At 37.7% G+C, this 26,363-nt stretch overlaps 1 protein-coding gene across 4 annotated transcripts in view; it reads left to right on the top strand.

Annotated features, from left to right (window-relative positions):
- LOC123516279 (tyrosine-protein phosphatase non-receptor type 2-like) overlaps window positions 1–26,363 on the top strand; it is a 206,291-nt gene that overhangs the window by 68,567 nt on the left and 111,361 nt on the right. For all 4 annotated transcript variants that reach the window (XM_045275538.1, XM_045275537.1, XM_045275539.1 and 1 more), the window contains 2 exons: window positions 2,597–2,789; window positions 10,657–10,750. In XM_045275538.1, the coding sequence (XP_045131473.1) occupies window positions 2,597–2,789; window positions 10,657–10,750 (287 nt within the window). The remainder of the gene's footprint in view (window positions 1–2,596; window positions 2,790–10,656; window positions 10,751–26,363) is intronic.

Here is a 26,363-nt window from a genome sequence, read left to right as displayed (position 1 = left end):
TTTTCAAGTCAGCAGACTCTATTAAGAAGGCTGGTGAGACCGCATCTTCCTTGAAAGCTAAAAGAACCACCTGAACTCGTGACTCTACAATGGATAAAATGAAAAGCCTTGTTGAAATGTGGTGCATAAGTTTTGTATGCGGTACCATGATGCGCACTTTGTTTACATTTCACAGGTTGCCGGTTAGTGTATTTCCCATTTCACTCTGTCTCCCTTTATAAACTTATGTACATACATACATTAGTTTACATTATAATGACTTAAATTAAACTACCTAAATGTTTAACTTCATAGTTTTTACTTTCATTAAACCTTTTACTGTACTATGATGCACTCTCGCTCTGCTTACTCTTTATGGAAGTTCAAATCAGGGGTTAAACTTGTTATAATTGGTTCGCTTAACGAAGTTTCGCTTAACAAAGTGTTTTTAGGAACGTAACCCTTCGTTAAGCGGGGTTGCCTGTATATATATATATATATATATATATATATATATATATATATATATATATATATATATATATATATATATATATATATATATATATATATATATATATATATATATATATATATATATATATATATATATATATATATATATATATATATATATATATATATATATATATATATATATATATATATATATATATATATATATATATATATATATATATATATATATATATATATATATATATATATATATATATACAGGTTGTCCTCGATTTATAAGAATTTACTTTATATGAATTCAGATTTATATGGTGTCCAAAAATAGGGGTTATTCATCACATTGTACGAATTCCTCAGAATTATATGGTTTCAAGAAAGTTAAGATTAGCGCAGCGATTAAGTTAAGAATTGCGCGCCAAGCAGCCTCATTGTTTACCTACACGTGATTGTGGCAACATCTCCCTCTCTCGTGCCCAGTGTTTACCATGGCTTACAAGTGCCCTTCTGCATCTCCAGCTGGCGGTGATACGCCCAAGAGAGCAAAGAAGACATACACTGGAGTGAGCCCTCACTGCAGCCAACTTGTCTGAGTGTATGGACTTGTTGGCGCAGTCAATGAAAATTCTCAAATAAAATTACCCAAATATTGAAAGAAGCATCGCCGTCATCAGAGAGGTCTTGGATAAAATGACGTGCTATGAGGTTCTTCTCAAAGAAAAACAACAAAAGAAAAAAACAGCAATCGATAACAAGCTTCTTCAGACCACACACACCAAGTCAAGTAACAGAATCGGAGACAGACGACGAATATGGTGAGACATCAGAGGAGGAAGTAGCAAAATAGAGGAATAATTTTGTTTAAACATTTCCCTTTTTCATAGTCATTTTTATGTGTTTGTAAGTTTATTAATAAAAGCATTAATAAGCATAATAGAAATGTGTTTAATGCAAAATGTATACATACAGTGAAAGATTATTTTATTTTGAACACATCCTTCAAAGTCTAGTGGTTGAAGCGGTGGTGGTGATGGTGGTGGTAGTGGTAGTGGTGCGAGGACGCCCCTGAAGCCTCGCCCTGTAGGGCGAGGCTGTTCAACCAAGGGACAAAGTGGATGTTCTGGGAGTCATGCTCATGAGGATCGTGTGGCTCTTTGATGGAAAGGGGCTGGAGGTACTGTACAAAGCTCAGGTCCGCTCTTTTATACTAAAAACAAGTCTAGGGAGTTGGGTACGTATTCATTCCTTACTTTATGCGGTCCCTTCTGGAACGCATCCACCGTATAAATTGAGGACTACCTGTGTGTGTGTATATATATATATATAAAATTTTATTATTATTTTTTTTTTATTTTATTTTTTTTATTTATTTATTTATTTATTTAATTTTTTTATTTATTTATTTGTAACCATCCACATAAATGTAGTTCTTGTCCCCAGGTAATGTGTCTCTGATGTCATATTTTTTTATCTTGGATAGTACATTGTATGAGACAAAGTTGCTACTTACAACTTTTGATATTAACATTCAGCAATGATGTTTATGACTAGCAAATAGATAATTCGCTAGATGGACAATCTTTATTCATATTAGAATGCTTAGTTTAGATTTAGCCAGATGACTAAACATATAATTGCTGTTATTGTTCTTATTTTTATGATTTTGTTCTTGTGAAGTTAATTACACTGTGAGTAATAGGTGATTTTTTCTTTATTTGCTTGAAAATTGTTTAATTTATTATGATAATTAGTGAATACAAATGCAAAATGTGACATACATAGAATCAGTGATAGGTAATGGCAGGTTTTCGTCTGCCCCTACAGAACTCCAGCATCTATGAAATGGCACTGCATCCCTGGTTTTACTGGAGTTTGAATCAAATTTTTCCTAAAAGCACCAATGAATAAGAGTGCATCTAATCTGTTTATAAATATGTATGTGTTTTATTAGTATTAAGTAGTAAAATGACAAATTAGTGAAATAAAACAAAATATTTTTGTGGTAGGTACTGGGATGTCAAAATTGTTCACTTTAGTTCACTGTTATTCTTACAGAGTTATCACTAGCATTGACAGAGGGTCAAGTGTAGGCAAATGTTTATTGCCAATATAACTTATATTTACTGATGTGTCTCAATAGGATCCTTGTGAAGAAAGCAGCAGTGAGGAGCCATCCTTGGCAGATGAGTCACCTCCTCAGCCTCCACCTCGCACAGACTCCCTCACCCGCTCCATGATAGAGAGTCAATTAACACAAGAGCTTCAAGATGGCACTGGTACAGACACAGCCCCAGAAGATGATGAAGAGGACTTTGATGAAGATAGCAGAGGAAGTAAGCCAATGTAGCATTTATAGAAACATGAGACTTAAGAAAGATAAGAACATAAGAAAATAAAGGAAGCTACAAGAAAGCCATTAGGCCTACATGTAGCAGCCCCTGTATGAAATATGCCTACCTCTTTATCATCTGTCATCCCCATTCATATGTAGTGAAACCTCACCATTTGTACACAATCCATTCGAGGAGGAGTGAGGGTGGTTGTCAGGCAACCATTTTGAGTTTTCACAAATTATTGTTTAAAAAATGCTGTAACCAGTAATTTTTTTTTTTATAAATCAAACCAACAAAAGTTTCTCTAGTTGTTCAATTATAGATGATCTGTTTACAGCAAGAACAGTCACTCCTTTTGCTCCATTATTTCCTTGCATTGCATCTTTATATTTCAGCGTGAATAGTATGCTGAATTTTATCACACCATGTTGAGTTGCCAGGTTGGAGGCACGAGTTCTACTTTCAAATTTTCCAGTGTGCTCTTTCTTCAGTTGATGTGCCATTCTCACTGCTTTCCTTTGAGGTTTGGTTTGGTAGAATCACTTTTTTTTTTTTTTTTTTTTTTTTCCTCCCATGCCAGCATTTATTCAGTAAAAGTAATGAATTGCAATAAAATATCACAAAAATTCACAAAGGTTCTATGGATAATGCTTAGCTAAAGGAAACTAGCATGAAGTTGATCTGGTGATTGCACGATGCAGCCAGTAACAATCATAGGGCAAGTGTAGAATTGACAAGTTGACTTTTACATGAAGAATTTTGATGAATGGCAGGGTTACACTGTATGCCCAATCTTTCAAAGTTTCCTAATGACCTAGCACTTACAATGTGATGGGTGAGTTCATTCCATTTATCTACCACGTTTTGAGAGCCAATTTCTGCTAATCTTTGTTAAACCTAAACCTTTCAAGCTTGAACTCATTATTTCTTGTTGTATCCTGGTTATTGGTCCTAAGAATTTTGTTCTCTTTGTTATAATAACTTTTATCAGGTCCCTCTTAACCATCTCTTTAGGGAATGCAAATTTAATGCCATCAATCTTGTTTCAGCTGTTACCTCCTTCAGTGAATGAGAATGCATAAGCTGAAATGTTAGAAAATTTTTTTTATTTATTTTTATTTATTTTTTTTTTTTTTTTTTTTTCCTACTACTGCAATCCACACACTTTTTTTTTTTATTTATTTATTTTTTTTCCTACTACTGCAATCCACACACTTGTGTTCAAGTCAGGGGTCAAAGTTGTTATAATTGGTTCACTTAACGAAAATTTGCTTAACGAACGTTTTTTTAGAAACGTAACCCATTCGTTAAGTGGGGGTTGCCTGTATTTATATATATATATATATATATATATATATATATATATATATATATATATATATATATATATATATATATATATATATATACAGGCAACCCCCTTAACAAATGGGTTATGTTCCTAAAACCTGTTCGTTGCGTGAATTTTCGTTAAGTGAACCAATTATAACAAGTTTTATCTCTGACTCGAACTTCCATTGAGAGTAAACAAAGCGAGAGTGCATCATAGTACAGTAAAAGGTTGAATGAAAGTAAAAATTATGAAGTTAAACATTTATGCAGTTTAATTTAAGACTAAGTCATTGTAATGTACACTAATGTATGTATGTAAGTAACTTTATAAATGTTGATAATCTTAAATCTATGAAGGGAGGGAGAGTTGAGAGGGAAATGCACTAGCTGGCAACCTGTTGAATGTAAATAAAGGGCGCATCATTGTACTGCATACAAAACTTGTGTACCACATTTCCACAGAGCTTTCCATTTTATCCATTGTAGAATCACGAGTTCAGGTAGTTCTTTTAGCTTGCAAGGAAGATACGGTCTCACCGGCTTTCTTAATAGAGTCTGCTGACTTGAATATAGTAGATGGTGGCGAGCAATGCTATTAGTTTTCTCGCCTCGTGTCTGTGAATAATATCCAGCTTCATTTCGAGAGTAAGAGACTTCCTGGTCTTTTTAGCAATGCTAGGCGACATTGCAGGGCTGTTTTAGGGAGTTTTCGTGGCATGTTGAGTTGCTTATTTTGAACTAAAAGCGGGGAAGGGTATGAGAGTGAGAGGTGTGTGTTTTGCCCACGAGAGGTGCTGGTGTATTCAAAAGCCTGTTGACTTGCGTGATACTGCGGGGCTTTCAAACTTGGAAAAAATTATCTGGATAGAATTTCGTTTAAGCGAGTTTGGTGTTCGTCATACGACCAGATGGCAGTAAAAGGAAACGTTTGTTGTAGCAAAATTTTTTATGTGAACGTTTGTTAATCGGAGATTGCCTGTATATATATATATATATATATATATACAGAAAAGTCCCGGGTTACGTCGGTCTCGAGTTACGTCAAACTCGTAGTTACGTCAGTCCACTATAAGGCAATTTAAGATTAAGAAAATTGAAAATTTATAAATCGTTAAGTGCGGGATTTATTGTTATTGTTGGTGGTTGCCCGCCACACCGCTCGCCTCACGCTTGAATACAATAACACCCTGCCTCAGTTCCACCACACCATCGCCCCTGGCAAGAGTGTTATCCTACTTCTGCGTTTACTGACTCAAGTTCTTAGTATCTTGCTCAATGGCACCAAAAGAGAAAACTTCTTAGTGACAGCAGTGATGCTAAGAAAAGGAAAACCATTATGCTACAAGAAAAAGAGGACATAATCAAAAGACATGAGAAGGGAGGCAGCAGCTGTGTGTGAGGGAGGGAAGAAAATGGGAAGCCCGTTACCATGACAACGGGGAGGTTGACGACCTTGAGGGCTCGCACACCCATCACAACAATAACAACTCCGGAGCCTTTGCCTGGGCCACACGACACTCGCAGCTGACTTGCACCGTCTGCGCCTGTCTGCTGATCCCTATTGCATTTCCTGCCCCGCTGCCCATGCTTCTACTCCCACAGCACTGCACTACACTCCCAGCTGTCCCCCTGGGCGTCACAACATTCGACCTGCCCACCCTCCTGGCGGCCTCAGGCGTCCACCCCTCGGCAACCTGCAGTCCTTCGCATTCGTGGCCCTAATCAACAACAAAAACAAACTTGTGTTTCATATTCCTACGTAAATAATATAACAATATAACCTTTAACTTACCTGAATGACCATAAACAATGATTGGTTTGTCTTACCCGCTCCACTCTCCCTCCCTTCATAAATCTAAGATCATCAACATTATAAACACACAAAACATACATTAGTGTACATTATAATGACTTATATCAAACTGCCTAAATGTTCAACTTCATAATTTTTACTTTCATTAAACCTTTCCCTGTACTATGATACACTCTCACTTTGTTTACTCTCAATGGAAGTTTAAGTCAGGGGTTATATTTATAATTGGTTATTCAATGAAGTTTATAAGGGTTTTTAGAATGTAACATCTTTTATAGGGTTATATATATATATATATATATATATATATATATATATATATATATATATATATATATATATATACAGGCAACCCCTGCATAATAAAGATGTTACATTCCTAAAAAACCCTTCGTTAAGCGAAACTTCATTAAGCGAACTAATTATAACAAATATAACCCCTGACTTAAACTTCCATTGAGAGTAAACAAAGTGAGAGTGTATCATAGTACAGGGAAAGGTTTAATGAAAGTAAAAATTATGAAGTTGAACATTTAGGCAGTTTGATATAAGTCATTATAATGTACACTAATGTATGTTTGTACGTAACTTTATAATGTTGATGATCTTAGATTTATGAAGGGAGGGAGAGTGGAGCGGGTAAGACAATAAATGGCAACCTGTGGAATGTAAACAAAGGGCGCATTATTTTATCACATAAAAAACTTATGTACCACATTTCCACAAGGCTTTCCATTTTATCCATTGTAGAGTCATGAGTTCAGGTGTTTTTTTTTTTAGCCTGCAAGGAAGATACGGTCTCACCAGCCTTCTTAATAAAGTCTGCTGACTTGAAAATGGTAGAGACAGTAGATGGAGTCAAGATGGTGGCGAGCAATGCTATTAGTTTTCTCGCCTCTCGTGTCTGTGAATAATATCCAGCTTCACTTCAAGAGTAAGAGACTTCCTGGTCTTCTTAGCAACGCTAGGCGACATTGCAGGGTGTTTTGGTGTGGTAAGTTGAGCCAGGGAAGACAAGCTGCTGCTGACGCTGTTATTGTTTTGAACAGGGGGAGTGAGTGGTGTGCGTGTTGTCCACAAGAGGCGCTGGTGTATTCAAAACCTTGTCGTCTTGCGTGATATGGCGGTGTTTTCAAACTTGGAAAAAACTACCTGGATAAAACTTTGTTAAAGTGAGTTTGGTGTTTGTTAAACGAGCAGATGGTAGTAAAATGAAACCTTCGTTGTAGTGAAATTTCGTTGGTGTGAACCTTCATTAAGCGGGTGTTGCCTGTACAGTCAACCCCCGTTTAACGAAGGTTCACACAACGAAATTTCGCTACAACGAAGGTTTCATTTTTTTACCATCTGCTCGTTTAACCCTTAACTTCCGCGGTCGATATAAACGCTTTGCCAGAACGTCCGGTGACGGATTCGCCCCAGTAATCAAGATTTTTCCCGGCGTAATTTTAAGTCTCGCGCCTCTTGAGGCGGATGGTGAGTAGAAGTATCTGGCATCTTTACCACACAAGTGTTTCCACAAGAGCTCCTAATTTTAGAGGTAACTGAACTGTTTTCCGCTTTATGGGCGACACTTGGCAACTCCGTGACGCTGGGTAGAAAGGTCAGTGATAACAGCGAAGGATCGGGTCAGATTGTAAATCACCATGGAGCAAGGCAGAACCCTTTTACTTAGCAGTGGTTCTGAGCTAGAAGAAAGTGACAGTGAATATATAGAAGAAGAAACTGGGGAAAGTGAAGAGACTAGTAGTGAGGACACGGATGTAGAGCATCATTCACCTGCTTTCTCAGGAGAACAGACAGAGAGACAGAGACTCTTACACAGTATAAGTGACAGTGAAGGCAATAATGATGAAGAACAGACTCAGATAATGTGTCAAGGACACAGAGTGTTTCTAGGAGACGAGGCATGCGCGTGCTCCTCGCTCTGGGAGACGATCAAGGGGCGTGGCAGAGGTGGCGCGAGACCCCGACCTGTCTTTCAATGGAGGGAATTCAATGATGATTTTTCCCAGTTATGCCTGATTTATCTGTGTCTCCTGGCATAACAGCTGAATTCCCTCCTGTGCAACACAATTGTGACTATTTCATGGCGTTTCTCAGTGATGCTTTCTTGGACCATATAGTGAGTGAGAGCAACACTTTTCATGATGAAGAAACAGCAGATGATGATGATGTGCCCCATAGCTCTCACGAGAAAGAGTGGAAAAACATCACAAGAAATGAACTCCTGACGCTCATAGCCGCCACGCTTCTTATGAGTCATTCGAGAAAAGCTTTGAGGTAACTCATCTGAGTCACACACGGGCCTACACACATCAACACTTGTCAGAGAGAGAGAGAGAGAGAGAGAGAGAGAGAGAGAGAGATAATGCACACACACACACACACACACACACACACACACACACACACACTCAGAAATCAGTGATATATGACACACACACACACACACACACACACACACACACACACACACACACACACACACACACACACACACACACACACACGTGTCTCAGAAATCAGTGATAATATGTCCTTCCTTCCTCCTCTCTCTCTCTCTCTCTCTCTCTCTCTCTCTCTCTCTCTCTCTCTCACACACACAGAGAGAGAGAGAGAGAGAGAGAGAGAGAGAGCGTCGCTCTCCGGCTGTTTCCTCTTGACTGGTCACACCGCGTCGGAGGAGGAAACTTTGATAAGGCAATAACTAAACTCTCAGACGTCATATCGAGCTGGAAAGTACATCATTGTATTCAGAATAACACAGAGAAAATAATTATCAGTATTCAAACTGTGTTCTGACAATTTTTAGGTGTACCATTTTTCCCCATCATTAGACAGGAAAAAATATTTTAATCCCCGGAAGTTAAGGGTTAACTAACACCGAACTCGCTTTAACGAAGTTTTATCCAGGTAATTTTTTCCAAATTTGAAAGCCCCACTGTATCATGCAAGCTGACAGGCTTTTGAATACACCAGGAACTGCTGGTACTAAGGCTTGCCTCAGAAGAAATCCTGAGACACCTGTAGAATAAAGATCAAGATCAAGCCTCTCGTGGACAACACAGGCGCTGCCGATACAAAGGCCTGGCTCAGAAGAAATTCTGCATCACCTGTAGCATCAAGATCAAGATCAAGATCACACGCACCACTCACTCCCCAGTCAAAACATAACAGCGTCACCAGCAGCTCATCTTCCCTAGTTCAACTTACCACCAAAACGCCCTGCAATGTGGCCTAACATTCCTAAGAAGACCAGGAAGTGTCTTACTCTCGAAGTAAAGCTGGGTATTATTCACAGACAAGAGAGAGGCCAGAAAACTAATAACATTGCTTGCCACCATCTTGACTCCATCTACTGTCTACTATTTTCAAGTCAGCAGACTCTATTAAGAAGGCTGGTGAGACCGCATCTTCCTTGCAAGCTAAAAGAACCACCTGAACTCGTGACTCTACAATGGATAAAATGGAAAGCCTTGTGGTAATGTGGTACATAAGTTTTGTATGCAGTACCATGATGCGCACTTTGTTTACATTCCACAGGTTGCCGGTTAGTGTCTTTCCCGTTTCACTCTCCCTCCCTTCATAAAGTTAAGATCATCAACATTATAAAGTTACGTACATACATACATTAGTGTACATTATAATGACTTAAATTAAACTACCTAAATGTTTAACTTCCAAATTTTTACTTTCATTAAATCTTTCACTGTACTATGATGCACTCTCGCTTTGCTTATTCTCAATGGAAGTTCAAGTCTGGTTAAACTTGTTATAATCGGTTCGCTTAACGAAGTTTCGCTTAATGAAGTGTTTTTAGGAACGTAACCCCTTCGTCAAGTTGGGGTTGCCTGTGTATATATATATATATATATATATATATATATATATATATATATATATATATATATATATATATATATATATAAATGGAGGTGGTGGTGTAGTGGATAAGGTGGTGAGCGTGGGATCGGGCAGACGTTCATGTGTAGGTCCAAATACCACTACGTACCGCCTTGAAACTTTGCCATTTTATCAAGTGGTTTAAAGTTACTTACATGTCACCATGATACCCAGGTTTTAGGTGGTTACACCAAAGATGCACTTGGGTGATGATATGGGCCCTAATATGAGTACCTCTATAAATAAAACTGCCTGCGCCGCTAATAGGTGGAAGCTGAACAGTGCTTCCCATACTCTTCAAGTATACCTACAGGCAGTATTGGCAAAAAATAAATAAATGTGAAAAAAAAAAAGAAGTGAAGAATGGAGGATAGTAAACCAGTAAGGGGAGTAATACAGATCCAGGATATGGATAGATAAGTAGATTATTGTTTTTGATTAATTATGTAATTTAGTTATTAATTTTTTTTTTATATATATATTTATTTATACTCATTTATTAATTATTTATTTTTTTTTTTTTATTTGTTTACTTATTTTTTTGCTCTATAAATCAGTTTATTTATTTATATGTTTACTTATCTTTGTCTGAGTCAGGTTTAGTTCCAAGTACATGTACTTGTACTCAGGTTTGAAATTTCCACAGTACTTGTGCTTGGATTCATGATGTCATCATGTAATCATACTTGCACTCGAGTACGAAATAATGTACTCGAATCTAAGCCTGGTCTTAGCACACACTTATACAGGTTACCTCATTTAACAAGTATACTTTAGGTTTTGTCCTGTTTATCACTATATATTGTGTCTTCCCAGGTGCTCCAGGAAGGCCATTACCTGAACCTCCCCAGTCTGATGGTTCTGGCCCTGATACTTCTCTATCTCCCTCTCCTGACCATAATAATGCCATGTGAGTACTCCCATTCCCTTCACTTGTTCAAAATTTTCTTTTTGTTATTCTATATTGCTTTTGCATGAAATTAAAAATTTTATTGTTTTGTTTTGTTTCATGTTTACTTCAAAAATATTCTGCCTTATTCTTGAAACTGCTTAATTTCAACATTCTTGTTTTCTTGTGGAAAAGAAGCAAATATATTACTACAACATAAAGGCAATATTTTGTAATGCATTTGTTCTGTAATTTCCTTATTATCTGTTTCACATTGAAATTCTGATATGATATGGTTTCTTGTATAATACAGCAAATTAAACATTATAGTAATCAATTGTTTTTGTAGTGAGTGCACTTTGCTCATTCTACAAAATGAAAAGCTTTGGATTTTTATTTGTATCAAGGAAGAGAAATAGAATGAAGATAGAATAGTTATCACAAAATAACAAAAAATACACGTAACATTTAATGTAAGTTTTAACTAACCATGGGATTATTGTGTGAACAAACTTATCTGGTTGGCGTAGAGGTCTTTTGTCGTCTGCTGATGATCAGTGGGCTACTTAGGGCAGTGGTTCCAAGACTTTGCCTGAGCGAGTACCACTTGGAGATCCCATACAGTCCTCGCATACCATCTGGTTCCAGAAAATCTCAATTCCAGCAAATGTCACATTATTCACAAGTACCTTGCTTTAACACAAGTCAGTCTAATGTGAGGCATTCATCTGTTTCTTCCCAACTGCTGATCAATGCAAGATAATCTTGTGTAAGGCAATGATCATTGTTCTGAGAAATGAATGAATTAATTTGACGGAAAATTACATATGATCCCAAAAATGCTCATGTACCATGTAGAAGGCTTTTACATGCTACTAGTGGTATGCATACCACAGGTTAGGAACCACTGTATTAGGGAATGGTAAGATATGTTAAAAACCACACTTAAGAACACTGAAACTCAAGTGGAAGTTGGAGCACAGTTTATTAAGATTATATCAGTTGTAGTGGTGAGCATCAACCTGCATGGTTGGTACAGATGCTGGCATGCCATTGAAACAAAGGGATGCATGGGTGGTGCAGATACTTGCCAGGCTAGGAGGGCAGAGATCCATTATTGGGAGTTTTCTTTGCTATTAAAGCCGCGGTTACACTAGTCAACATAAACCTTGGATCCTGTCAGTTTTGTTAGAGACAAGAGTCAAAGAGATACGGTTGGTTTTGTCCAAAGACGAGCATCCAAAGATAAACAATTGACTAACCATATTAATTGACAAGGAAATTTACAATATATAGAAAAAAAACAAAAAAACTTGGACATAAAATTTTTGTTCAAGACATGTTTGAATACAATAAAAACATTGAAATAGGATTAGAAGAGTATCATGTTATTAAACACTATCAATCACCCAATTCTCATTTGACTACCATTCTTTTGGCTCCATTTTCGAACACACTGGTGTTTTGCGTCCTCACCTCGTCTCAATGGAGTAGCCTAGTCAGGTCATTTACTCCCATCTTTTTGGACCCAAACCTCAAAATTGAGTTATTAATACTGCTGTTATCCTTGAAATGTCTACAGTTTTCTGTGAAAACGGCAAGTTCCTATCTTAATTCCTTATATGTTTAAATCACCTTTATTTACGCACTTTAAAGGTCTCTTTAAATGCCCTGCCATGTGGTAGGCAACATGATTTGTCGTTGCTTATGATTTTGTAGCATTTTTCAGTATTTTTGCTATTTTCTAGAGTATTTATGTTATAGACCTTCCTATGGTAACATCAGGACAGAGCGGGAGAGAGGCTACTTGCCTTGTAGTAGGCTATGAGGTTGGCAGTCACAGGCAGATCATATTTGGACGCTCATGAGTGCGTCTAACCATTCACTCAAAGATATGATTGGATGGATGCCTTTTTGTCCAACCCTGTTATTGGAGTTCAAGGTTTATGTTGACTAGTCTAACCACAGCTTAAGGGAACTGTTTTCTTTATAGACCACTTCATTTGTATGTTACCTGAACCATATGCCGTCACAGACCACACAGTATCACTGTGATAATCTCATTGTGGTATTGTGTTTACCCTACTCATAGTAATGTAACATTACAGTAGTAGGAATTTATCATTGCTGTGCAAACTTTACTGTCAGTTTTGCACCCATTTCAAAGAAAGAAAGCATACATGAGGCTTATCATCATCATCATCATCAGTAGCAGCAGTAGCAGCCCAAGCATCAGTAGCAACAGCAGCATTTACTTGTCCACTTCAGGAGAAAAAAATTCTTTGATTAGGTTAAGCTATAAACTGTGTCACTTGTGGCATTTTGATATTTGCTTAACTGCTTCAAGTGATGCCCTAATCTTGGCGATTATATATATGTATAATAAATATATATATATATATATATATATATATATATATATATATATATATATATATATATATATATATATATATATATATATATATATATATATACAGGCAACCCCCGCTTAACAAAGGGGTTACATTCCTAAAAAAACACTTCGTTAAGTGAAACTTCGTTAAGCGAACCGATTATAACAAGTTTAACCCCTGATTTGAACTTCCTTTGAGAGTAAACAAAGCGAGAGTGCATCATACATAGTACAGTGAAAGGTTTAATGAAAGTAAAAATTATGAAGTTAAACATTTAGGCAGTTTAATTTAAGTCATTATAATGTACATTAATGTATGTATGTACGTAATTTTATAGTATTGATGATCTTAAATTTATGAAGGGATGGAGAGTGAAATGGGAAAGACACTAACCGGCAACCTGTGGAATGTAAACAAAGGGCGCATCATTGTATCACATACAAATCTTATGTACCACATTTCCACAAGGCTTTCCATTTTATCCATTGTAGAGTCATGAGTCCAGGTGGTTCTTTTAGCTTGCAAGGAAGATATGGTCTCACCAGCCTTCTTAATAGAGTCTGCTGACTTGAAAATAGTAGAGACAGTAAATGGAGGAAAGATGGTGGCGAGCATTGCTATAGTTTTCTCGCCTCTCTCATGTCTGTGAATAATATCCAGCTTCACTTACTTTGAAAGTAAGAGACTTCCTGGTCTTCTTAGGAATGCCAGGCCACATTGCAGGGCGTTTTGGTGGTAGGATGAGCGAGGGAAGACGAGCTGTTGCTGATGCTGTTATTGTTTTGAACAGAGGAGTGAGTGGTGCGCGTGTTATCCACGAGAGGCTTGATCTTGATCTTGATCTTGATTCCACAGGTGTCCCAGGATTTCTCCTGAGGCAGGCCTTAATATTGGCAGCTCCTGGTATATTCAAAAGCCTGTCGGCTTGTGATACGGTGGGGCTTTCAAACTTGGAAAAAATTACCTAGATAAAACTTCGTTAAAGCGAGTTTGGTGTTAGTTAAACGCGTAGATGGTAGCAAAATGAAACCCTCATTGTAGCGAAATTTTGTTGTGTGAACCTTTGTTATGGGGGGGGTTGCCTGTGTATATATATATATATATATATATATATATATATATATATATATATATATATATATATATATATATATATATATATATATATATATATATATATATATATATATATATATATATATATATATATATATATATATATATATATATATATATATATATATATATATATATATATACAGTAAAGTCCCGGTTACGTCGGTCTCAAGTTACATCAAACTCGTAGTTACGTCAGTCCACTATAAGGCAATTTAAGATTTAAAAAATTGAAAATTTATAAATCGTAAAGTGCGGGATTTATAGTTATTGTTGGTGGTTGCCCGCCACATCGCCCGCCTCACGCTTGAATATAACACCCTGCCTCAGTTCCACCACACCATCGCCCCTGGCAAGAGTGTTATCCTACTTCTGCGTTTACTGACTCAAGTTCTTAGTATCTTGCTCAATGGCACCAAAGAGAAAACTTCTTTGTGACAGCAGTGATGCTAAGAAAAGGAAAACCATTATGCTACAAGAAAAAGAGGACATAATTAAAAGACATAAGAAGGGAGGCAGCAGCTGTGTGTGAGGGAGGGAAGAAAATGGGAAGCCCGTTACCATGACAACGGGGAGGTTGACGACCTTGAGGGCTCGCACACCCATCACAACAATAACAACTCCGGAGCCTTCGCCTGGGCCACACGACACTCGCAGCTGACTTGCACCGTCTGCACCTGTCTGCTGACCCCTATTGCATTTCATGCCTCGCTGCCCACGCTTCTACTCACACCGCACTGCACTACGCTCCTAGCTGTCCACCCTGTGGGCGTCACAACATTCGACCTGCCCACCCTCCTGGCGGCCTCAGGGCCACCCCTCTCTGCAACCTGCAGTCCTTCGCGTTCATGGCCCTAATTAACAACAAAAACAAGCTTGTATTTCATATTCCTACATAGTTGTAAATAATATAACAATATAACCTTTAACCTACCTGAATGACCATAAACAGTGATTGGTTGAAAACTCGATAATATGCTTTGAAATGTACGGAAACTCGAGTTACGTACAAAATCGACTTACGTCATGTTTCATATCGTAACTCTGACGTAAACCGAGACCTTACTGTATATATATATATATATATATATATATATATATATATATATATATATATATATATATATATATATATATATATATATACACAGGTAACTCTTGATTTATGTGTGCTTAATTTACGCGTATTTGTTATTACGTGACCGAAAAAATATTATAATTGATTAAATTTGTGCGATCGGTTTGCTTATACGCGATTTGGCCCAACCACACTTTCAAACTGACTGCTAGACATAATTTCAAACTGTGCGCCAGAGAGTGGACAGCAATGGCGGTGGACATTGGCATCCTGCGTTTATTTTTTTTACTAGTGTTTACTTTTAGGAGAGCATAGGGGTTTGGTTTAGTTTAGTGAAAATATACATTTTTTGTGATTATTTGTTCATTTGGTCCACAACACCCTAAATTATCGTTCTGTGATGTTCATTTGCAAAGATCTAATGTCATTTCTCCCAGGAAGCCATTTTTAAATGCCCCGTACTCTTGCGTCATCGCCTGAGTCAAACGGAAAAAAATTATGTATCATACATTGCTTTTTTCAACATATAAGATTTTATATGAATATTTTTCTCTCGATAAATTTCACCCTTTGGTATCCTAGCCATCAGCAGGAGGGTGGAGGTAACTAGCAGTGAGATCACAGACATGGAGGAGGAAGGATGTATCGTCCTTACAGGCATAAATTAATGAGATTTAGAAACAGAAACATCAAGATGTAGTAAAGCAACCAAGACAATGATAAATAAGCACAGCTGTCACTGATAGCTGTGATAATATGCATAATTCATATGCATATCATTGCTTCATGAGTGAGGCAGTCCACCACACACTGTGGCTGCCTCACACATGTTAGATGTCTAAACATTCGTTTCATGATTAGTTTGCCATCACAACCAGCCTATTATCATTATATAATCAAAAATAAATATTGAATACACTATTCCAAGAGATTATTTAGACATAGAGGTTTGAAGTTGAACCCAGACTGGTAATAATACCTTCACAGTGTCTCTCAGTCACCTCAACACACCAATCATAACTCAGAAGATGTCTAGACCACTCGTAATGTAGCAGATTGACGTGACACTGCTGATGGCGCCTCGCGACGCCCTGACTTACGAGTGAACAATATTTTTTAGAGAAGCGAGAATCTGATGTATTATCATCCTATCATGCTCCAGGCAGTCACCATTGTATACAATATCATGTGTAAAAATGTCATGTCAATCAGATTAATACAAATATGAAAACAATGACCAAATTGAAAAAAATCTCTAGCAGCAGATATCTCAAAAGTAAGTTTTTTACACTTTCAAAAGTTTCTATAAATTGATGTAAACTCTGATCCCCTTTTGTTTGGTATCTTCTTAAAGAATAACTCAAATGCAATATTTTGTGGAGCCAGATTTTTGATAAAGTCAATTGAAAACGAGATACAGACTCAAAGAGGATGACTTTTTTCAGAAAGATTTTTTTTTTTTTAAGACAAAAAAAATTGGAAAAACTGAGCCCTGAATAGTTGCGTGTATGTACAAAGTTTCTATGGTGTTTTTTTTTTTTTCACAGTAATTAACTGGACCATAAAGTCACCAAAACTTGATAAAATGGACGGAATAGCCTATTTTTAACCCCCTCAAACTAAATATTAAAGTTTCAAAACAATTGGGCTTACTGTATGAAAAAAATTAGGTTTTTCTATATCCTCCTTTATACTGTAGGGTTATTTTTGATCAGTGGATTTTTGATAAAGTGGAAAAGCTCAGAGGAAGATGGTGACTGAATGTGGTGTGAGTGGGGAAGGCTGTGACGCAGTGAGTGTTGTGTTTACGTATTCTTTGTTTTGTTGTTATTATTTTTTGCTTTCTCTTATTATTTCTTGCTTTTCCCTTTACTTTAGATACACTTCTAGTATTTAGAATGGTAAATAATAAAAACATGTTAATTTAGCCAAATAAATAGAGCATTTTGTACAAATGTTTTTGGACCACATCCCGCGTCCTCCCTATTATCTACTGTTTCTTATGAGAATTACAAGTTTGTTTTACGCGAATTTCGATATACGCGATGCCTCTTGGAACGCATCTGTCGCATAAATTGAGTTACCTGTGTATATATATATATATATATATATATATATATATATATATATATATATATATATACAGTGCTTACTCCAATTTTGCGAGTTCAAATTTTGTGATACGCCAATTTTGCGACCAAGGACCAAAAGTTGCCATTTTTTAAATTTCCCCATCTTGCTACTTTCTCCCGGTATTGCGAGTTGTGGCGGGAGAGAAAGCGTTCCCGCAAATTATATATTACTGTATTATATAGGCAATATTTTATTAATTTATTCATATTTATCATATGATACTATATTATTATCATATTTATATTATATTTATCATAATTTGGTGGGTTTTGGATAGTTTTCATAAAATTCTGGCAGTAATTCAACGGAGTTCTCTCTGCAAATTTGGAGGAATCCTTGTGCTCGACTTTGTGCGATATGGCGCAACCAACCAAGAAAAAACATTAGGCTAACTTTGGAGCAGAAGATGAAGATAATTAAGATGAAAAGAGATGGAAAAAGGAACTGTGATATTTCCAGAGAGTTTGGTGTGGGAGAATCAACTGTGAGAATGGTGTTTAAAAACAGTGAGAAAATTGAAAAAGCTGTAAAAACCTATGGTGGACAGATTTTTTATTCTTGTAGCCATTGTACAAACACTGTGATCATTCATATGGAAACATACCTGGCTCAATATATATGTGATATAAATGTGGGCAAAATATTAGGAAAATATTGAAAAATTTGGCGACCATGGACGAGGGGTCCACCATATTCAATTTTTCTCATACGAATAATACTTCCAAATTTGCGATTTTCAAATTTGCGACTCACAATGCCACCCCATTTCTCACAAAATTGCAGTAAGCACTGTATATATATATATATATATATATATATATATATATATATATATATATATATATATATATATATATATATATATATATATATATATATATATATATATATATATATATATATATATATATATATATATATATATATATATATATATATATATATACATATTTATATATATATATATATATATATATATATATATATATATATATATATATATATATATATATACACACACACTTAACCCTCGGCTATCGCGCCCAATTGGGGCCGAAATAGCCGCGCCATAGCCGAAAACGAGATAGCCGAATTGATCTTGGCGAGAAGACGGTTTTGGCCAATGAGCGCTCAAATATTCCATGACATCATGGCTGGGCGCGCGATAGCAGGTATCTGAGGTCGTGATAATGAAATTTTAGCAACTTTTCATGGGTGCGCGATAGCATTAAAATGCGATAGCCGAAGTCGCGATAGCCGAGGTTTGACTGTATATATATATATATATATATATATATATATATATATATATATATATATATATATATATATATACACTAGGGATCCTCGCAACTTCATAATTTTTACTTTCATCAAACCTTTCACTGTACTATGATGCACTCTCGCTTTGTTTACTCTCAATGGAAGTTCAAGTCAGGGGTCAAACTTGTTATAATTGGTTTGCTTAGCGAAAATTCTCTTAACAAACGTTTTTTTAGGAACTTAACCCGTTCGTTAAGTGGGGATTGCCTGTATAAATAAATATATATATATATATATATATATATATATATATATATATATATATATATATATATATATATACAGGTGTCCCTCGGTTAACGATCGACTACTTAACGATATTTCGCTCATACGATCCCTCCAAATTAATCCCTATTTTTTGGTTAACGATCGCCAAAATTCGGTTAACGATCGGATTGACCAATCGCAATCGCGATCGCAGCGCCTCCATCCACCCGCGGCCCGTGCAGTAAACACACCACAGTCTTTCCCGCTGTTTTGATTGTGCAACAACAACTCTATCACGCTCGCTCTAAACTTCTTTTTTTGTGCTTATTTGTGATCAAGTGAACTTAGTGATGGCTTCCAAGCGACCCAACGATTGTTCTCCACCGGGAGATAAGGCTAAAAAATCGAGAAAGAGCATTGGCCTTGATATTAAGTTGAACATTGTGACTCGTCATGAGGGTGGTGAAGGGGTAAACTCTATTGCTCGTGCCCTTGGTTTATCTCAATCAACTGTATCAACAGTTCTCCAGAAAAAGTACAAGTGAAGCAGCAGGCCAACCAAGTCACAAACCTGCACAAACACACAACAACTCGTAACAGGGAACCGATTATGGAAAAATTGGAACGTTTGCTGAGGCTATGGATTGAAGACCACACACACGCCGCATGCCTCTTTCTACCCAACTCGTTACTACTAAGGCACTGAGCCTGTGGGAGGACCTGAAACCAGAATTCAACATAGGCGAGACAGTGTCCTTCAAGGCCAGTAAGGGGTGGTTTGAACGTTTCAAACATCGTGGGAGTCTACACAACCTCAAGGTTAGTGGGGAGGCAGCGAGTTCGGATCAACCGCTGCAAACGCCTTCAAGCCTTTGCTTAAAGAGCGCATCGAGGAAGGAGGTTATTCAGCCAAGCAGGTTCTAAACTTTGACGAGACAGGCCTGTATTGGAAGAAGATGTCATCGAGAACGTTTATAGCAAAGGAGGAGAAGTCGGCACCAGGATTCAAGGCATCTAAAGACAGGTTAACATTATTGGTGGGGGAATGCGCTGGTGATCTTAAGCTTAAACCATGCCTTATTTACCATTCCCAAAACCCAAGAGCTCTGTCTGGCTATATTAAGGAATATTTGCCCGTAGTATGGAAGGCAAACAAAAGGGTGGATGACGACTGTTATCATGCAAAGTTACGTGACAGGATACCTCTCCAAATTCCTAAAAGAATATGCTGCCCAAAACAACATTGCTAACAGATTTCTCTTGCTGTGTGACAACGCCCCAGCCACCCAGAGAGCATGAATGACTGGGCAGATAATATTGAGGTCATGTTTATGCCCCCAAACACAACTGCCCTCATCCAGCCGATGGACCAAGGAGTCATCGCTACTTTCAAGGCCTATTACCAGCGGCGCACCATGAAACAGCTGTTGGCCTGCATTGACACCCCTGACAAGCCGACCATGAAACAATTTTGGAAGGATTATAACATTAAAAGGGATCGACAACATCGACGAGTCATGGAAGGAGGTGTCCAAGTCGGCAATGAATGGATGTTGGCGTAATTTGTGGCCTGAGTGCGTGGAACGTAAACAGGAAGTCCCTGTCGATGTTACAGCAGTAAGGAAAGACATCGTTCATATCTCCCATAAGGCAGGCTTCAATGAGGTGGACGAGAATGACGTACAAGAACTGCTGGACAGTCATTCTGAGCCTCTCCAACGACGACCTCATGGAGTTGGAGAAACAAAATACTTTGGAGGAAATGGAGGAGGACAAGGAGCCTGAAAGAACCCTCTCCGTCAAGATTTTCGAGGAGATTTTTAATCATATTAACCAGGCCATACATCTTCTCCAGGAGAATGACCCCAACCCAAACCGAAGTAATGGCGTGACTAATGCTATAGAAAATGACATGAAAGTGTATAAAGAACTATTTGAGGCAAAGAAAAGGATGGCAAAACAGACAGTCATCTCATCTTTCTTCAAACCACTCACCGCCCAAGCAACCCCATCCACATCCCAAGCAACCCCATCTACCGATCAAGCAACTCCATCCACCTCCCAAGCTACCCCATCCACCTCAAAAGCAATCCCATCTACTTCCATAGGAGTCATCTCGTCGTACTTCAAAGTTCGTCCTGCTACCTCGAAAAAAACTCCACCCACTTCCAAAACAACTCCATCCACCTCCAAAACAACTCCACCCACATCCAATCTATCCTTCACATCCACCGTAACCTTGAGTGACGATGAGGAGAGCCTGGATGACCCACCCCCACTGGAAAACGTATTCTCTCAAGAATTTGAAGGGTTTGAAGCAGCTGACCGAGTTTGGGTCGGTGTGGGCATGATGAGATTTAATCCTCCAAGGCCCTGTGTCCTCGGGGCACAAAACAACACACTACGCATATCACATCCACTCCTCAAGGTAAGTACTACCAATTCTAAAGGTGTAAATAACAACTAACAACATAGAAAGTGTCGTTTATTTACGCATCGCGAAATACATGTATGTAGTTGATAATTTCAAATCCCTCAGTTAGCGATCGTTTCGGTTAGCGATCTGTTTTTGGGAAACGTAACCCTATCGTTAACCAAGGGATACCTGTATATACACTTAACCCTCGGCTATCGCGCCCAATTGGGGCCGAAATAGCCGCGCCATAGACGAAAACGCAATAGCCGAATTGGTCTTGGCTGGAAGGCGGTTTTAGCCAATGAGCGCTCAGATATCCCATGACGTCATGGGTGCGCGCGGGATAGTAGGCATCTGAGGTCACGATAATGAAATTTTAGCAGATTTTCATGGGTGCGTGATAGCAATAAAACGCGATAGCTGAAGTTGCGATAGCCGAGGGTTGACTGTGTGTGTATATATATATATATATATATATATATATATATATATATATATATATATATATATATATATATATATATATATATATATATATATATATATATATATATATATATATATATATATACAGGCAAGCCCCACTTAACGAAGGGGTTACGTTCCTAAAAAACACTTCGTTAAACGAAACTTCGTTAAGCGAACCGATTATAACAAGTTTAACCCCTGACTTAAACTTCCATTGAGAGTAAACAAAGTGAGAGTGCATCATAGTACAGTGAAAGGTTTAACGAAAGTAAAAATTATGAAGTTAAACATTTAGGCAGTTTAATTTAAGTCATTATAATGTACACTAATGTATGTATGTACGTAACTTTATGATGTTAATGATCTTAAATTTATGAAGGGAGGGAATGTGAAACGGGAAAGACACTAACCGGCAACCTGTGGAATGTAAACATAGGGCGTATCATTGTATCACATACAAAACTTATGTACCACATTTCCACAAAGCTTTCCATTTTATCCATTGTAGAGTCACGAGATTTGGTGGTTGTTTTAGGTTGCAAGGAACATATGGTCTCATTAGTCTTCTTCATAGAGTCTGCTGACTTGAAAATAGTAGACAGTAAATGGAGGCAAGATGGTGGCGAGCATTGTTATAGTTTTCTCACCTCTCTCGTGTCTGTGAATAATATCCAGCTTCACTTCGAGAGTAAGAGACTTCCTGGTCTTCTTAGGAACGCTAGGCCACATTGCAGGGTGTTTTGGTGGTAAGTTGAGCGAGGGAAGACGAGATGCTGTTGATGTTTTGAACAGGGGAGTGAGTGGTGCACATATTGTCCATGAGAGGCTTAATCTTGATCTTGATCTTGATTCCACAGGTGTCCCAAGATTTCTCCTGAGGCAGGCCTTAGTATTGGCAGCTCCTGGTGTATTCAAAAGCCTGTCGGCTTGCGTGATACAGTGGGGCTTTCAAACTTGGAGAAAATTACCTGGATAAAACTTCATTAAAGCGAGTTTGGTGTTCGTTAAATGAGCAGATGGTAGCAAAATGAAACCTTCATTGTAGCGAAATTTCGTTGTGTGAATCTTCGTTAAGCGGGGTTTGCCTGTATATATATATACAGGCAGTCCCCGTTTAACGAAAGGGTTACGTTCCTAAAAAACACTTCGTTAAGCGAAACTTCGTTAAGCGAACCGATTATAACAAGTTTAACCCCTGATTTGAACTTCCATTGAGAATAAGCAAAGCGAGAGTGCATCATAGTACAGTAAAATGTTTAATGAAAATAAAAATTATGAAGTTAAACATTTAGGTAGTTTAATTTAAGTCATTATAATGTACACTAAAGTATTTATGTACGTAACTTTATAATGTTGATGATCTTAACTTTATGAAGGAGGAAGAGTGAAACGGAAAGACACTAACCGGCAACCTGTGGAATGTAAACAAAGTGCGCATCATTGTACTGCATACAAAACTTATGTACCACATTTCCACAAGGCTTTCCATTTTATCCATTGTAGAGTCACGAGTTCAGGTGGTTCTTTTAGCTTGCAAGGAAGATACGGTCTCACCAGCCTTCTTAATAGAGTCTGCTGACTTGAAAATAGAGACAGTATAATATGGAGTCAAGATGGTGGCCAGCACTGCTATAGTTTTCTGGCCTCTCTCGTGTCTGTGAATAATATCTAGCTTCACTTGGAGAGTAAGAGACTTCCTGGTCTTCTTACGAACACTAGGCCAATTGCAGGGCGTTTTGGTGGTAAGTTGAGCTAGGGAAGACAAGCTGCTGCTGACGCTGTTATGTTTTGACTGGGGAGTGAGTGTTGCGCGTGTTGTCCACGAGAGGCTTGATCTTGATCTTGATCTTTATTCTATAGGTGTCACAGGATTTTTCCTGAGGCAGGCCTTAGTACCAGCAGCTCCTGGTGTATTCAAAAGCCTGTCAGCTTGCGTGATATGGTGAGGCTTTTAAATTTGGAAAAAAATTACCTGGATAAAACTTCGTTAAAGTGAGTTTGGTGTTCTTTAAACGAGCAGATGGTAGTAAAATTAAACCTTCGTTGTAGCGAAATTTCGTTGTGTGAACCTTCGTTAAACGGGGATTGCCTGTATATATGTATATATATATATATATATATATATATATATATATATATATATATATATATATATATATATAAAATACACACACACACACACACAGTATTTGCGGAAAGTCCTAATGCCACATAACTAACGTCGTTTCTTTTCACAGTAAGTGGAGGAGGCTCACAAGTACCTTTCCAGAACTGCAATATGTTTTAACACTTTTGCATTACTAACTGGCAACCTTCCATACTCCTCAAGACATAGTTGTCAGTGTCTGAGTCACCTCGGTAGCTGTTCAGCTGTCTGAGAGAGAAGGTGGGCTGCACATTTGATGTGCCAGGTGTAGGCTAAGTGCAGTATTGTTTTGCTTCCTCTCACTGTCTCAACATGCCCAATTTGACAACAAGTAGGGACAATCAGAAGGAGGTGTTCACGTTATACAAGGATGGTCAAGATCTCCCATTTATTTCCACTCAAACAGGTGTGAATCCTTTTGCCACAAGGCTGTTTTTTGCTACTCCCCTCCCCCCTGCATAAAAGCCCTCCTGCAGACCCCCAACCGCTATGCATCCACCCACTCAACTTGCCTTTTTAACTTGTTTTTTTTTTTTTTGCATTTTAAAAATACTTTTTGCTTAACACATCAATGAAGATTATGTTAGATTTAGTTTGGTTTGGATAGGTTGGGTTAGGTTAGGTTAGATTGCATAAAGTTAAGCAAGGTTTACATATGGGAAAAAATATTACCCAACGTGATTTATCCTAACCTAAACTTCATTGATGTGTCTAGTATGCGTTGAACAAAAAATATTACCAAAATGTGCCTAAAAGTAGGTGAAAAAGCAAGTTGAGTGGATGGATGTGTAGCTATTGGGATGGTGTGAGGGAGGGCTTGTATAGCAGGGGTGTCGGGGAAGGTTAGCAAATCACACCATTCACTTTTTTTTTTCCTGTAGTGGAAATACACACTTGTGTCTTCTCATTTATCCATTTACATAAGCTATCTATCACTTCACTCTCAAATATATTTGCGTAGGCTTCACTTGGGCACATGAAAGGAGGTACAGACATGGCAGACAGGTTGGCAGGGTCAAGGTTGTCAGCACTGGCACAGAACCAGGACTGGGTCTGGCCACACGTTACTGAATGGATCAGACATGAGGCGCCAGCTATGGTTCATCACAGGCTCAGTTTTGTCCATGAAATCATCTTAACTCATATTCACAGTCACTCTCACCACTGTCATCACTATCATCACTCACATTAGTGCCTGCAAGTTTGGAGTCGGAAGGTTCGGTGTCATCCATGGCAGTAAAAAAAAAAAAAAAAAAAAAAAAAATCACTCGCACACTACAAGCCAATATGGCTACTATGAAGTCCACACAGGCAGCATAGATCTGCTCAGAATGAGTGCATAAATCACAATGAGGGAGATTCCTGTCCTGCCAGGACACTGGCTAAGTTGCTGTGAAGTAGGCCTAAAGCAGGGGTTCTCAAAGTGGTCGATATTGACCCCCAGGGGTCGATCGGAACATCCGAGGGGTCGAAAGGGGTCAATGAATAATCGAGGGGGCGGTGAATGTTCACTGCTGAAGTAGAAGGGACCATTTAATCCTCCTATTTGAAATTCTTAATAAGAATTTGTAAAAATTTGAAGGATATCAGACACCATTAGACTAAAAAAATATGTTCATTTATTGAATCCAGACATAAGGTCAAGTTTTCTAGTAAACTTCAAAAATTTCAGCAGCACTGACAACACTACTTTCAACCAATCCCTTTCTCTCTCTCATCTACCTGCACCCTAATATCAGCACCCTTGTTGGGGCCCACCAGGCACATCCTTCTCATTAATGGTGTCAATAGTGAAAGAAGAAAAAGTATGTTGCACTGAGGATTAACTTAAATGTACAGTAAGTCTCATTATACGGTACATATACATTCATAAAAATTTTACCGCAAATCGAAATTACCGTGTACCAAACCCATTATAACATGTAATAATAGGGGATGTGTTCCAGCACGTCGAAAGTCACCCCTACAGACATGAAAATACATGAAAATAGTCATGAAAAAAATGTAAAGTATTGCACAAAAGAAATAAACATAATATTTTTATTTACCTTTCACTCACCACGTATTCTATCAGATGATGTCCCTCCTTAGGCTAAGAGACAGTAGGGATTTCAGCCCTTACTCATAATATCCACAAAAATACACACCGTAAGTGGTGGCCGCGTGGGATGGTGGCGCTACGGTACGGTGTAAACAAAACACAAACGGGTACCGTATCTGTGAATTTTTCTTACCGTAAATAGAATCGAGGGTAGTAATTACCAAACACCGTAATTGTGAACTTACCGGATAACGAAGTACGTACCATATAAGGAGGACTTACTGTACTTGTACTCCTCAACATATTTTCT

The sequence above is a fragment of the Portunus trituberculatus genome, chromosome 40 (assembly GCF_017591435.1).
Source record: "Portunus trituberculatus isolate SZX2019 chromosome 40, ASM1759143v1, whole genome shotgun sequence".
NCBI lineage: Eukaryota > Metazoa > Arthropoda > Malacostraca > Decapoda > Portunidae > Portunus > Portunus trituberculatus.
This window is presented reverse-complemented; position numbering and strand designations above follow the sequence as displayed.